The following is a 15,183-nucleotide window of genomic DNA, read 5'->3' on the forward strand; positions in this document are numbered from 1 at the left end:
TTCGGTATCTTTTTTGATGTAACTTGTCGCCTACACAGTAGGCTTCATCAGTCAAATACAGAGGTAGCAGGTGTAGTAGTGAAATAAAGGTGATGTAATCAGTCCAACAACCTTGGAGAAAAATATTTGAGGTGGTCAGTCCTGCTATGTATGATAATTCTATGTAACTGTATTGTGTATACCTGAATAAATTTACTTACTTACTTACTTACTTACTTACTCAGCCTGGAGAAGAGTTCAGCTCCATGGAGCTGAACTCTTCTGACATAATCAGACTGAGGGACTGACCACCACAAATACTTTTTCTCCACTACACCTGCTGAATCTGTATCAGGACTGAAGAAGTCACTCGTGGCTATACGTTCCTCTAATAAATGTCCTGAACTGTACTTAAATGTTGTGCAAGAAAGGTACTTAAATGTCTTTTTCAACAACATTTTGACATAGTCTCCGCTTGCGTTAACTTAAAAAAAACTGATTTACTTTCCCGTTTTCTTTCATCTCAGAAAAGAAGGAACGTAAACATTGAGATGAAGGAGGAAGAACGACTGGACGCCATCACATGAAAGGATCATCCTGGATTCCCACTCTATTTCTGCACCATTGCAAGCTCCTGATGATGTGTTGATTGCAACATGAAAGGGCCTAGAGTTACATTTCAACTTCTCCCCTCAGGAGTTATTTTGCATCATGTGTGGCTCGTGCCCCCAGGTCATTACCCCATGGGTACCCCCGTGGACACCTACCACCTCCCCATCGGTCCCCGGGGGTGACACCGCTCAGAACATCTGTCAATGCTTACAAAATAATTTCATTTACATTGTTTTCCTGGAGTCGTGTTTGTTTGGCACTTCAAGCACTGAATAAAACTACTAAGAGTGCATTCTGCAAGTAGTTTTTTTTGTTATAATATCCTATATCCTAGGTATCAACTGTGTGTGTTGCGGGAACCCACAGTGTGTGTGTTGCGGGAACCCACAGTGTGTGTGTTGCGGGAACCTACAGTGTGTGTGTTGCGGGGACCCACAGTGTGTTGCGGGGACCTACAGTGTATGTGTTGCGGGGACCTACAGTGTGTGTGTGTTGCGGGGACCCACAGTGTGTGTGTTGCGGGGACCTACAGTGTGTGTGTGTGTGTTGCGGGGACCCACAGTGTGTGTGTTGCGGGGACCTACAGTGTGTGAGTGTGTTGCGGGGACCCACAGTGTGTGTGTTGCGGGGACCTACAGTGTGTGTGTTGCGGGGACCTACAGTGTGTGTGTTGCGGGGACCTACAGTGTGTGTGTGTTGCGGGGACCTACAGTGTGTGTGTTGCGGGAACCCACAGTGTGTGTGTTGCGGGGACCTACAGTGTGTGTGTTGCGGGGACCTACAGTGTGTGTGTGTTGCGGGAACCTACAGTGTGTATGTTGCAGGGACCTACAGTGTGTGTGTTGCGGGGACCTATAGTGTGTGTGTTGCGGGAACCCACAGTGTGTGTGTTGCGGGGACCTACAGTGTGTGTGTTGCGGGAACCCACAGTGTGTGTTGCAGGGACTTACAGTGTGTGTGTTGCGGGGACCTACAGTGTGTGTGTTGCGGGGACCTACAGTGTGTGTGTTGCGGGGAACTACAGTGTGTGTGTGTTGCGGGGACCTACAGTGTGTGTTGCGGAGACCTACAGTGTGTGTGTGTGTTGCGGGGACCTACAGTGTGTGTGTTGCAGGAACCCACAGTGTGTGTGTTGCGGGGACCTACATTGTGTGTGTGTTGCGGGGACCTACAGTGTGTGTGTTGCGGGGACCTACAGTGTGTGTGTTGCGGGGACCTACAGTGTGTGTGTGTGTTGCGGGGACCCACAGTGTGTGTGTTGCGGGGACCTACAGTGTGTGTGTGTGTTGCAGGGACCCACAGTGTGTGTGTTGCGGGGACCTACAGTGTGTGTGTGTGTGTGTTGCGGGGACCCACAGTGTGTGTGTTGCAGGGACCTGCAGTGTGTGTGTGTTGCGGGGACCCACAGTGTGTGTGTTGCGGGGACCTACAGTGTGTGTATGTGTTGCGGGGACCCACAGTGTGTGTGTTGCGGGGACCCAGTGTGTGTGTTGCGGGGACCTACAGTGTGTGTGTGTGTGTGTTGCGGGGACCCACAGTGTGTGTGTTGCGGCGACCTACAGTGTGTGTGTGTTGCGGGGACCTACAGTGTTTGTTGCGGGGACCCACAGTGTGTGTGTTGCGGGGACCTACACTGCGAGTGCGTTGCGGGGACCTACAGTGTGCGTGTGTGTTGCAGGGACCCACAGTGTGTGTGTTGCGGGGACCCACAGTGTGTGTGTTGCGGGGACCTACAGTGTGTGTGTTGCGGGAACCTACAGTGTATGTGTGTTGTGGGGACCTACAGTGTGTGTGTTGCGGGGACCTACAGTGTGTGTGTTGTGGGCACCTACAGTGTGTGTATTGCGGGGACCTACAGTGTGTGTGTGTTCCGGGGACCTACACTGTGTGTGTTGTGGGAACCTACAGAGTGTGTGTTGCGGGGACCTACACTGTGTGTGTTGCGGGGACCTACAGTGTATGTGTGTTCCGGGGACCTACAATGTGTGTGTGTGTGTTGCGGGGACCTGAAGCGTGTGTGTGTGTTGCGGGGACCTACACTGTGTGTGTTGCGGGGACCTACAGTGTGTGTGTGTGTGTGTTGCGGGGACCTACAGTGTGTGTGTGTGTGTTGCGGGGTCCTACACTGTGTGTGTGTGTTGCAGGGACCTAAAGTGTGTGTGTGTTGCGGGGACCTACACTGTGTGTGTTGCGGGGACCTACAGTGTGTGTGTGTGTGTGTTGCGGGGACCTACAGTGTGTGTGTTGCGGGGACCTACAGTGTGTGTGTGTTGCGGGGACCTACAGTGTGTGTGTGTTGCGGGGACCTACAGTGTGTGTGTGTTGCGGGGACCTACAGTGTGTGTTGCGGGGACCTACATTGTGTATGTTGCTGGGACCTACAGTGTGTGTGTGTGTTGCGGGGACCTACAGTGTGTGTTGCGGGGACCTACAGTGTGTGTTGCGGGACCTATAGTGTGTGTGTTGCGGGGACCTACAGTGTGTGTGTGTTGCGGGGACCTACAGTGTGTGTGTGTTGTGGGGACCTACAGTGTGTGTGTGTTGCGGGGACCTACAGTGTGTGTGTGTGTTGCGTGGACCTACAGTGTGTGTGTGTGTGTGTTGCAGGGACCTACAGTGTGTGTGTGTTGCGGGGACCTACAGTGTGTGTGTGTGTGTGTGTGTGTGTTGCATAAAGGCACCCATCACCAGCACCAAGGCACCAATCACCAGCGTCAAGGCACCCATCACCAGCACCAAGGCACCGATCACCAGCATCAAGGCACCCATCACCAGCATCAAGGCACCCATCACCAGCACCAAGGCACCCATCACTAGCATCAAGGCACCCATTACCAGAACCAAGGCACCCATCACCAGTATCAAGGCACCCATCACTAGCATCAAGGCACCCATCACCAGCACCAAGGCACCCATCACCAGCATCAAGGCACCCATCACAAGCACCAAGGTATCCATCACCAGCATCAAGGCACCCATCACCAGCACCAAGGCACCCATCACCAGTATCAAGGCATCCATCACTAGCATCAAGGCACCCATCACCAGCACCAAGGCACCCATCACAAGCATGAAGGCACCCCTCACCAGCACGAAGGCACCCATCACCAGCATCAAGACACCCATCACCAGCATCAAGGCACCCATCGCTAGCATCAAGGTACCCATCACCAACATCAAGGCACCCATCATCAACATCAAGGCACCCATTACCAGCATATAGGCACCAATCACTAGCATCAATGCACCCATCACCAACATAAATTCACCCATCCCCAGCATCAAGGCACCCATCACCAGCATCAAGGCACCCATCACTAGCATCAAGGAACATATCACCAGCATCAACGCACCCATCACCAGCATCAAGGCACTCAACACCAGCATCAAGGCACCCATCACCAGCATCAAGGCACCTATCACCAGCATCAAGGCACTCATCACCAGCATCAAAGCGCCCATCACCAGCATCAAGGCACTCATCACCAGCATTAAAGCGCCCATCACCAGCATCAAGGCGCCCATCACCAGCATCAAGGCACCCATCACCAGCATCAAGGCACCCATCACCAGCATCAAGACACCCATCACCAGCATCAAGGCACTCATCACCAGCATCAAGGCACCCATCTCCAGCATCAAGGCACCCATCACTAGCATCAAGGCACCCATCCCCAGCATCAAGGCACCCATCACCAGCATCAAGGCACCCATCACCAGCATCAAGGCACCCATCACAAGCATCAAGGCACCCATTACCAGCATATAGGCACCCATCACCAGCATCAAGGCACCCATCACCAACATCAAGGCACCCATCACCAGCATCTAGGCACCCATCCCCAGCATCAAGGCACCCATAACCAGCATCAAGGCACCTATCACCAGCATCAAGGCTCCCATCACCAGCATCAAGGCACCCATCATCAGTATCAAGGCACCTATCACCAGCATCAAGGTATAAAAAGGATTATTTGTTTGGTCTGGTAGTGGGGAGTAAATGATATGTCTTCGGAGGCTTCTTATTTTATTGTTAAGTAGTGGAGGGTACACATGCATTTGTGTTTGTGCCCATGGCCCCGGCAGGGCCATCCCACGAGAGAGAGCTACTAGTACTTGTGTCTTGCTGCTAGGCCGCTGTGTGAGTGAGAGCGTGGCAAGGGCCGGCAGGCTGGCGTGCCCACCGAGAGGCCTGGCTACAGAGGGCAACACTTGAGTGTCACGAAATATGAACTAAGCTGTGCAGACAGTATAGGCTGTCTACATATGCTCGGCCACCTACCGCACGTCGTCCCGACGCCACAATACTGGTGGTAAAAGGAGCTCGGTCTCTCTCTCGTAGGAACAGGGCACAGAACACAAAATAAAAAAACATGTACATGTATATACATATGAACATGGAAAAGAAACTTCCTACAGGGAGGGAAGAAAAAAACATGTGTGGTGTGCTAATCATCGTGGTCATAGGCAATGAGCGTCGAAGGGCATCACTGCATGCCTTCCTGCGTCTGGACAGATACTGCCACACAGGAGACATCGCTGTGGCTGAGCTGTGACATAACAGGGTACGGTCTCCTCTAGAACGGTGAAGCAGTCATCTCATCGTAGGAGTCGCTGCAGGTTTTCACTCAACCTGGGGCACGACATGCTGGTGCCCTAGAGTGAGGCGTCGACAAAACTCGGCAACTGGGCAGGACTTCTGGCAAGCGACTCAGGAGGACACTTCTCGACTGGTACTGTCGCTGGGTTGTCACTGCCGGCGAGTGTGGAGCGAGTTGTGGAGCGAGTCGTGGCAGAGACGACTGGGCGAAACATCTGGGAGTTGTAACATCATACACCAGACTGCAGTGAGCGAGCTAGCAGTCAAAGTGACATCATCTTTGCGCAGGCTGCTCACTGAAGCTTGTGACACGAGGCTGACACAGCGCCTGCCGACAGTGGCTAACTGCAGCTTGGCGAGTATCATTCTCTCGGCAGTTGGAGTTATAGCAGAGGTTAGTCTAAGCGTCCCCAGACTTGTTTCTCTACATATAACTGTGCTCTGACGGTCTGGAGGTGAAGTGAAACAAATCTCGATGGGAATCGTAGCAGGTATGATTCTGCAGAACATCACGAGCGACGAGCATAAAAGCTTTCTGTACAAGAGGGCTCGGTCACTCAGGGCTGTCTTGACATCAGCTGTCAAACGCACTGGTCACATCGGGTGACTTAGCACAGTGGTGCTACTCAGGTCTGGCTCAGACCTCACTGGACACACGGAAACTTTAAACACACCGCGGTACATATGGTACACTAACATGTGAGAACACTGACTGAGATGAATTAATTAACACACGACATATATCTTCTCTCAATCTTCTCGACAATACTGAAATAATTACTGAAACACTCGATGGTGACATCTTGTGATGTCAGGCGTGATGACGTCAGCAGACATCTCGAGGTAACGTCAGGCAGACATCGTGAGGTGATGCCAGGCAGACATCGTGACATCATGAAGTCGGGCAGCATCGTCGGTGACGTCAATGTGATGCGGGCAGCAGACCACAGCATGTGGCCTGGGACATCTGGTAACTCATGTGGCTTATAGATACACGTGACATCACCCACACCCAACATGGCGTCGTGATCCACGTGGTGTCGTGATCTACGTGGCATGCTGATCCACGTAGCTTCGGGTGGCCTCGGGCACTCGGATACACAGCTCTGGCAATGAATCACACGAAAAACAGCAGAAAACACAGCAGAGGGAGTGGGGCAGTGGTGAGTGTATGGTAGACGGGTGAGCGTGAGTAGGGCGAGCATGGGCAAGGTGAGGAACGGCCACTTCCTCCCCTTCTCTCCCACCCACAAACACAGGGAAACACACTGGACGCAGAAATCACCACAAAGCTCACCTCTGGCCTGCTGAAACAGCTGTGCTGAGCTGAACAACGACAGCAACATACAAGTGATGCTGAACGCGTGACTTGAGAAACAGTGTGGGACGCTGTAGCGTGGGGTCACTTACAATTCTCAGAGAATTTCGGCAAATTTCGGCTGGATCCTGCTTGTACCTGCGTCTGGATGCTCAAACGTGCAGACACGACATCAGGATAACTTGTTGAGAGACGGATGCTTGTTGTATGGGATGATGAAGTGAAGATGACTTCATACCTCTCCTTCCTCTCTCTGGGCAAACAACTGCTGCGACCACCGCTGCCACCATTTATAGAAAGGATTATTTGTTTGGTCTGGTAGCGGGGAGTAAATGATACGTCTTCGGAGGCTTCTTACTTTATTGTTAAGTAGTGGTGGGTACACAGGCTTGTGTGTTTATGCCCATGGCCTGGGCAGGGCCATCCCATGAGAGAGAGCTACTAGTACTTGTGTCTTGCTGCTAGACCGCTGTGTGAGTGAGAGCGTGGCAAGGGCCAGCAGGCTGGCATGCCCACCGAGAGGCCTGGCTACAGAAGGCAACACTTGAGTGGCGCAAAATATGAACTAAGTTGGCAGACAGCATTGGCTGTCTGTGCAGACAGTACAGGCTGTCTACATACGAAGTATGTGGACCATGTGCAGACCGAAGCAGAGCTGGAGTCACGTGCGTTGCAACACCACAATCAGACCACTGCTAGGGACAACCCATCTATCCCTTCTCCCACTACTACTGTTACGGAAGACGGCCCAGTAAGGCTCCATACTTATGGCCTGCGACCCAGGACAACAGTACATTTCTGTGACATTGACGTACCTACTGACTTGTCTGACTCCTACGCTAGTTATGCTACTTGTTTGCTTGCAGAAATGGGTATAAATGCACACACATTGTATAGCTAGTCGATAATGGAGTCAGGGTGGACAACATCATGTAATTATGTAAATACTTTTAGAAGGGTACCCAGAGTGTAATGAATTCCATGGATATAGTATTATTGTAGGTATGTGCGCCCAGTGTTTTTATATAAAAAAAAAGAGCCTGTATTACGGTCAGGGCAGTGCTGCCCTCTGAGTCACATGTCACACCTTAGGAAATGCTACTGTCAGTCATTGTTTGCAGATGTGAGGGTGCAACAACATTCGTAGACGAGTGGTCAACTGATGTTCAGCCCTGTGGACAACCTGTATATAGAAGATTTTAGTTCCAGTGCTGACATCTCCGGACTCTCTCCTCAGTGAATCAGAGCGGGCAAACCAGTTTTCTCTTCCCCTGGATGGGAGAGTTTTTTTTTTTAGTTGCATTGTTATGTCCATTTTTGATTTACAAGTGAGCGAAAGCCAGTCCCTCTCTGGGGTAGCTAGTGTAAGTAATTCCTTTATACCTACGGGCCCACCAGTATTGTCGCGTCAGGACGACGCGAGGTGCGTGGCCGAGCAAATGTAGACAGCCTGTACTGTCAGAACACACAGCCTAGCCGTCTGCTCTGACTAGTTCATATTTTGCGGCATTTAGGTGCTGCCCTCTGTAGGCTCACCCAGGTCAGTGGGAGGCTGAGCCCATTCGCTCTCACTCCGAGGCCGACCCACTTGATAGACACAAGTGCTCCCCCTCCACGGACTGGCTTGCAGTCACTCCCTCACACTGCCTGTTGTGTACTCACTCCTATCCAATTAAAGCCAAACTAGTCCACGGCCGTATCATTGCTACTAACGCTACCTTCATCGGCACTAACTGCTGTTCAGCAGCAAGAACAGCAATAACAAAGGCACCCACCACCAGCATCAAGGCACCCATCACTAGCATCAAGGCACCCATCACAAGCATCAAGGCACCCATCACCAGCATCAAGGCATCCATCACCAGCATCAAGGCGCCCATCACCAGCATCAAGGCACCCATCACCAGCATCAAGGCACCCACAACCATAAAACAAGCATTATTTATCTCAAAACATTACTGTTATTCCTTTAAATCTGACCAGTCGCGGAGTTAAAATGTTCAAATAATAAGTGTTTCTGCATACAGATAAGTTTTCTAAGTCTGGATGCGGCCACGAGATGCACTTCAATTTGTTTCTCTTAAATTTTGATAGTGAGACGCTGTTCTCTGATTTGTTACGCTTCAACCTGACTCCAGGTGTGGGAAAAGGTACACGTGTATATTTAACCTCTCTCCAGGTGTGGGGAAAGGTACACTTGTACATTTAACCTGTCTCCAGGTGTGGGAAAAGGTACACGTGTATATTTAACCTGTCTGCAGGTGTGGGGAAAGGCACACGTGTACATTTAACCTGTCTCCAGGTGTGGGAAAAGGTACACGTGTATATTTAACCTGTCTCCAGGTGTGGGAAAAGGTACACGTGTACATTTAACCTGTCTCCAGGTGTGGGGAAAGGCACTCGTGTACATTTAACCTGTCTCCAGGTGTGGGAAAAGGTCCTCGTGTACATTTAACCTGTCTCTAGGTGTGGGAAAAGGTCCTCGTGTACATTTAACCTGTCTCCAGGCGTGGGAAAAGGCACTCGTGTACATTTAACCTGTCTCCAGGTGTGGGGAAAGGTCCTCGTGTACATTTAACCTGTCTCCAGGTGTGGGGGAAGGCACACGTGTACATTTAACCTGTCTCCAGGTGTTGGAAAAGGTACACGTGTACATTTAACCTGTCTCCAGGTGTGGGAAAAGGTACACATGTACATTTAACCCGCCTCCAGGTGTGGGAAAAGGTATATGTGTACATTTAACCTGTCTCCAGGTGTGGGAAAAGGTACACGTGTACATTTAACCTGTCTGCAGGTGTAGGAAAATGTACACATGCACATTTAACCTGTCTCCAGGTGTGGGAAAAGGTACACGTGTACATTTAACCTGTCTGCAGGTGTGGGAAAAGGTACACGTGTACATTTAACCTGTCTCCAGGTGTGGGAAAAGGTACACGTGTACATTTAACCTGTCTGCAGGTGTGGGAAAAGGTACACGTGTACATTTAACCTGTCTCCAGGTGTGGGAAAAGGTACACGTGTACATTTAACCTGTCTCCAGGTGTGGGGAAAGGTACACGTGTACATTTAACCTGTCTCCAGGTGTGGGAAAAGGTACGCATGTACATTTAACCTGCTCTTCTCCAGACTGAGGGACTGACCACCTCAAAACTTTAAGGGTGATGGACTGATTACATCGTCTTCAAGTCTCTTCTGCTTCTATCAACTTTTCTGTACTCGACTGAAGAAGCCTACTGTGTAGGCGAAACGTTTCGAAATAAAGATACCTAACTGTTGCATATGTGTCTTACCTAACAACCTGTCTGTATTTTATACCATTTTAATGTTCAATCTGTCAGACACTGCAACACAAGGGTATCTTGGTACAGACCTGCAATCAACTTCGACAACCTCTACTAGTGAGAACGACTGGATTTGAGAGGGACCTGACCTCCCAACATCTGCGTTCTTACTTCTACTAGTGACCTACGTCTCACCTCCTGGCGCTATATAAGGCTCCATCCTGTCACTTCAACTCCATATTGTTTCAGACTATGAAACAATGCTCTTCTCCAGACTGAGGGACTGACCACCTCAAAACTTTAAGGGTGATGGACTGATTACATCGTCTTCAAGTCTCTTCTGCTTCTATCAACTTTTCTGTACTCGACTGAAGAAGCCTACTGTGTAGGCGAAACGTTTCGAAATAAAGACACCTAACTGTTGTATATGTGTCTTACCTAACAACCTGTCGGTATTTTATACCATTTTAATGTTCAATCTGTCAGATACTGCAACACAAGGGTATCTTGGTACAGACCTGCAATCAACTTCGACAACCTCTACTAGTGAGAACGGCTGGATTTGAGAGGGACCTGACCTCCCAACATCTGCGTTCTTACTTCTACTAGTGACCTACGTCTCACCTCCTGGCGCTATATAAGGCTCCATCCTGTCACTTCAACTCCATATTGTTTCAGACTATGAAACAATGCTCTTCTCCAGACTGAGGGACTAACCACCTCAAAACTTTAAGACCACCTCAAAACTTTAAGGGTGATGGACTGATTACATCGTCTTCAAGTCTCTTCTGCTTCTATCAACTTTTCTGTACTCGACTGAAGAAGCCTACTGTGTAGGCGAAACGTTTCGAAATAAAGATACCTAACTGTTGCATATGTGTCCTACCTAACAACCTGTCGGTATTTTATACCATTTTAATGTTCGATAACGGTGAGTGTTGAGTATGTCTGAGGCGCAGTATGGCAGAATGACAACATTAACTGAAACCTGCCTTGTATGGGCCATTAGGCCTTCTGCAGTGTTCCTTATGGTCTTATCAAGATTTTTCAAGTCATTGCAAGCTATTATTGATGCCCGTGTCGCAATGACCAGCTCAGAGTGCCAGTAAGTTGTCCTCAGTGCCATGTGCAGTAGGACACAAGTCATTCGTTTGGCATCTTACAAATGCAAAGAAAGGAAGAAATTTTTTTTTCGTTTACCTCTATAGTGTAATAAATGCTTTATTTTTATATTTATAGGCGCTGAAGTTCAACTTGCCTGTAGTTGCAGGCACCTTCGAGCCACTATTGCGCGTGGGCTGGAATAACAAGGTCCTCTTATGCACGGTGCATTACGGTGAACGCTTGCGTGAGCAGGCTCGTAGCTGTCTACAGAGGTCAGTGACAGACAAGCAGCCGTTGTCGTGTGGCAGATCCTGCAAGAACACCTGTGGCTCAACACACGTCCGGCTCTACTAAGACGAAAACCTCAAGTCAAAGAGGTTTTTTTTTTTTCTCCCCTGGCGATCAAGCCATCACCACCTAGCTCTTCCCCCTCTGTAAAAAACTTTACAAGGCTTCTTATCATCGAGGAAGTTCATTTTTTGCCTCTAACATGGAGGGAAGACTGACCCCCCACCTCCTTTCTCTCTTCCTGGAAGTTGTCTTCAAGGTTGCAGCACCTGTGGCTACTGCCAACACACTTCCTCGTAAGTGAAGCAAAATGGTGGGTAAATACCAGAATAAAGTACACAAATATCCATTAACTAGTCACACTAACACACGAAGGTAAGGTAGTCAGTACCGTATATACGAGAGGAGAGCAAGTATTAAATACCTTGGTAATGCACAGTATGTTCAGATATAAAACACTTAACGAGGGTTATGGCATTTTTGTCTTGAAGACGTTTCGTCTGCCAGAGATGAAACGTCTTTAAAGCAATGCCGTAAGGCGCAATGTGAGTTTTATTTACATAAAACACACGAATGAAAGGCCTAAGCGTTGCTGCGTTTTTACTCGATACAGAGATGAAAAAAGATTTCACGCAAAGGAACAGAAGCAGCAGTAGTCGAATTGTAGAATTAGACACATGTGAAACATCTGGGTATCATTCTTTGTAGACGTTTCGCCAGCCAGTGGCTGTATCAGTACAAATACAAGGACATAATGTGAAGACTGTGTAAAAGAGATGTGGTGATCAGTCCCTCAAATCAAATCAAATCAAGTTTATTCTCTATAAGGGTTACAATGTGGGGTTTAGAGGATTTGGATATTGTGTGGTTTACATGTTATAAAATACTAATTACAGAGGGGGCCACTAGGACACCTAGCATGGCTAGGTGTGAAGGCTTACTCAGCCCTGTAACAACTTCAGACAGTATTACTCAGGCTGGCTCCTCCTCAGGAAAATTAATGAATAGAAAAAGAAATAATAATTCACAAAGATAAACACTATTTATTAAATCAAACATAAAACAACAAAACATGAAAGGTATATCCTATTTGAAAGAAAAATGAAAAATAAAATGAATAAAATAACATTTGAACTCAACGCTAATATCTACAAGGGTGTCTGGTGTTGGTGACACTGTTGTTGAAACCGTAGCCGTTGCTGATGATAAGGGTGGGGGAGGTCGCAGAAGTTGGTGACCATCCACTGGCTAGTTCTTCACAGAGAATCGCTGTGATTATTATCCCGATGACAGGAAAGCAGATTCTTTACCGCTGCAATGCTGTGGAGTTACGTCCTGCACTTTCATACAGGTGCACAGGTAGTTCAATACAAAATGGAGAAGTCTCTGGACGTTAGTCCTTCTCCTGTTCTGCTCGTTGATTGCCAGGTGACCCTCTCTGACATCCAAGAGTAGTGTTGGGAGCTGTGAGTCGAGTGATTTACTGTTTGACCAGAGCCCCACACGTCACCTTTCGGGGGGGGGGGAGGTGGAAGAGGGAGGGGAAGGGATAGCGGGAGCTAGACTGACCCTATGTTAACAAGCAGCCGGCAATCAAACTATCACTTTAGGGGTGGGGGAGAAAAGGCGGGAAAAACGGGAGCGTGACTTACCCTACCTTAACTAGTAGCCAGTAATGAAACTATCGTTACTATATCTCTACTCCTATCTATTGAACTTTTCCCTCACACTCCCCCATACCAAGACTTATAGTCAAGGAGTATAAGAAGAATAGATGAGGAAAAAGTTCTAACATGTGGAAGTCGCGTAAGGCAACAAATATTCTACTGACTGTCACGACTTAACCAGTCAGAGAAATAATTGGATGAACCATTGATATACACAATATGGAACTTAAAAGCCTGGAGTGCCAATGTCCACCTCAAGAGGCGACTGTTGGTTCCCTTAAAAGTTTCTAGGTATATCAAAGGTTTGTGGTCCGTTTCTAAAATGAATTCTTTTCCCAGCAAATAAAATTTAAGTTTGGAGATACCCCACACAAGGGCTAAACATTCCTTTTCTATTGTGGAGTATCCTGTTTCTGCGGGAAGGAGTTTCCGGCTTAGGAAGCATACAGGGAAGGGAGTACCATCATGGTATTGTAGTAGCACCGCACCTAAGCCAGTATTGGAGGCATCAGTTCTCAAACAAAATGTTCTATTAATATCTGGAATCTTAAGTATAGGGTCTTTCGAAAAGATACTTTTAATCTCATTAAACTTTTCCCGAGCTACGTCGGAAAGTTCAAGAGGTTCCTTCACAGACTTTTTAAGGAAGTCCGATAAGATGCCTGTAAGATCAGCAAGATTCGGGATAAACCGTGCATAAAAATTTACAGAACCAAGAAAGCTACCCATGAGTTTCTTGGTTTTGGGGAATTTAAATTCTAATAAAGCTTTGATCTTACTGGGGAGAGGCTGCAGAGAGTTATTAGAAAGTATCAGTCCAAGATATCTAATCTTGTTATACCCAAGGAAGCATTTCTTCGGCTTGGCAGTGAGGCCATGTGAGCGAAACCTACGCAAAACTGATGTTAATGTTTGGATATGTTCGCCCCATGTAGATGTCATTACGTAAATGTAATCAAAATAAACTGAAACATTTGGCCTATTACCCAAGACCTTTCTCATCAGTCTCACGTAGGTAGCACAGGCAGTTACCAAACCGAAGGGCATAGTTCTATATTGCATCAGTCCTTGGTGTGTAGGAAAAGCGGTGTACTGCTTAGAAGAAGGATCTAACATTACTTGATGATATGCCTGCGCAATATCAATCTCTGAAAAGAAGGAAGAGTCATAAAATTTGTGTAGATCGCTATCTATTAAGGGCATAGGCTCAGCATCCCACCGAGTTATAGCATTAAGGCCTCTGAAGTCAATAGCAAGTCTATATGAATTATCCTCCTTCTTAACCATGACTACTGGTGAACAATATGAAGATATTGAAGGTTCAATGATCTTTAGTTTTAACAATTTGTCTACCTCTCGGTCAAATGCATCCCTAAGGTGAACTGGAACTGGGTATGATTTCCGTTTGATAGGATTGTCCGTCAATAAGTCAATCTTATGGACTACCGTGGAGGTAACACCTGGAATATCAGTAAAGACGTCTGAAAAGTTACTCACACATTGAAGTAGTTCATGTGTCATCCAAAGATTCATTAATATTAATGTTGGTTGCGCCCGAGTGGTCAAAAGTCACCAAGTCATGTAGTTCTTCATCATAGTCTAAGTTAGAGGTGTCAATTACGCACACTTTACATTCTTCAGTTGTCTTATCAAGTTCGTGTGGAAAAACTAAGTCAAAGTTATTAAGGCAGTTAACCGAATTTCTTCGGTAATATTTCTTAAGGATGTTGATATGATAAAGCTTAGGTTTCCCCTTGACTTCTATGAGGTAGTCAACTTTCCCCACAAATTTTTAATACTTTATATGGACCTTTCCATGCTACTAATAATTTATTTGACTTGATAGGCAAAAGTACAAGAACTTCATCACCTACTTTAAAACTTCTCCTCTGACTTTTGGAATCAAAATAGGTTTTGTACTGGTCCATTGACAAGCTTAGGTTTTTCGAAACTATGTCAGAGGTCTCCTCAAGTTTGGATCTAAGGTCAAGGAGAAACTGGTAAGAAGACTGAACCTCAGCATTTACCTCCTCATTAGTCCATAAGTCATGAAGGATGGACAATGGGCCTCTGGCCTGTCTACCATAGAGAAGTTCAAAAGGTGAAAACCCCAACGAGTCACTGGGAACTTCCCTCATGGCAAACAAAGCACAGGGTAGGTAGCGATGCCACTCCTTAGGTTTAAGGGAGCAAAGTTTTCTTAAAATGGACTTGAGAATCGAATGCTGGCGCTCAATCCTCCCATTACAGCTGGGATGATAGGGTGTGGTGAAGAGAGGCTTCACTCCCAGAAGTTGGTATAGATGTTGCATTAAGTCAGATGTGAATTGTGTC

The 15,183-nt window shown here is 47.6% G+C and overlaps 1 protein-coding gene and 1 pseudogene across 1 annotated transcript in view; both read left to right on the top strand.

The window, feature by feature from the left end:
• Positions 1–3,814, top strand: part of LOC138854246 (glutamate receptor ionotropic, delta-2-like) — a 29,592-nt gene extending 25,778 nt beyond the window's left edge. Inside the window, exon 14 of the mRNA XM_070096264.1 lies at positions 3,367–3,814. Within this exon, the coding sequence (XP_069952365.1) occupies positions 3,367–3,814 (448 nt within the window). The remainder of the gene's footprint in view (positions 1–3,366) is intronic.
• Positions 3,815–7,017: 3,203 nt separating this feature from the next.
• The window catches only part of LOC138854247 (glutamate receptor ionotropic, delta-2-like), a 46,221-nt pseudogene continuing 38,055 nt past the window's right edge, over positions 7,018–15,183 (top strand).

Source organism: Cherax quadricarinatus, chromosome 53, assembly GCF_038502225.1.
Source record: "Cherax quadricarinatus isolate ZL_2023a chromosome 53, ASM3850222v1, whole genome shotgun sequence".
Lineage (NCBI taxonomy): Eukaryota > Metazoa > Arthropoda > Malacostraca > Decapoda > Parastacidae > Cherax > Cherax quadricarinatus.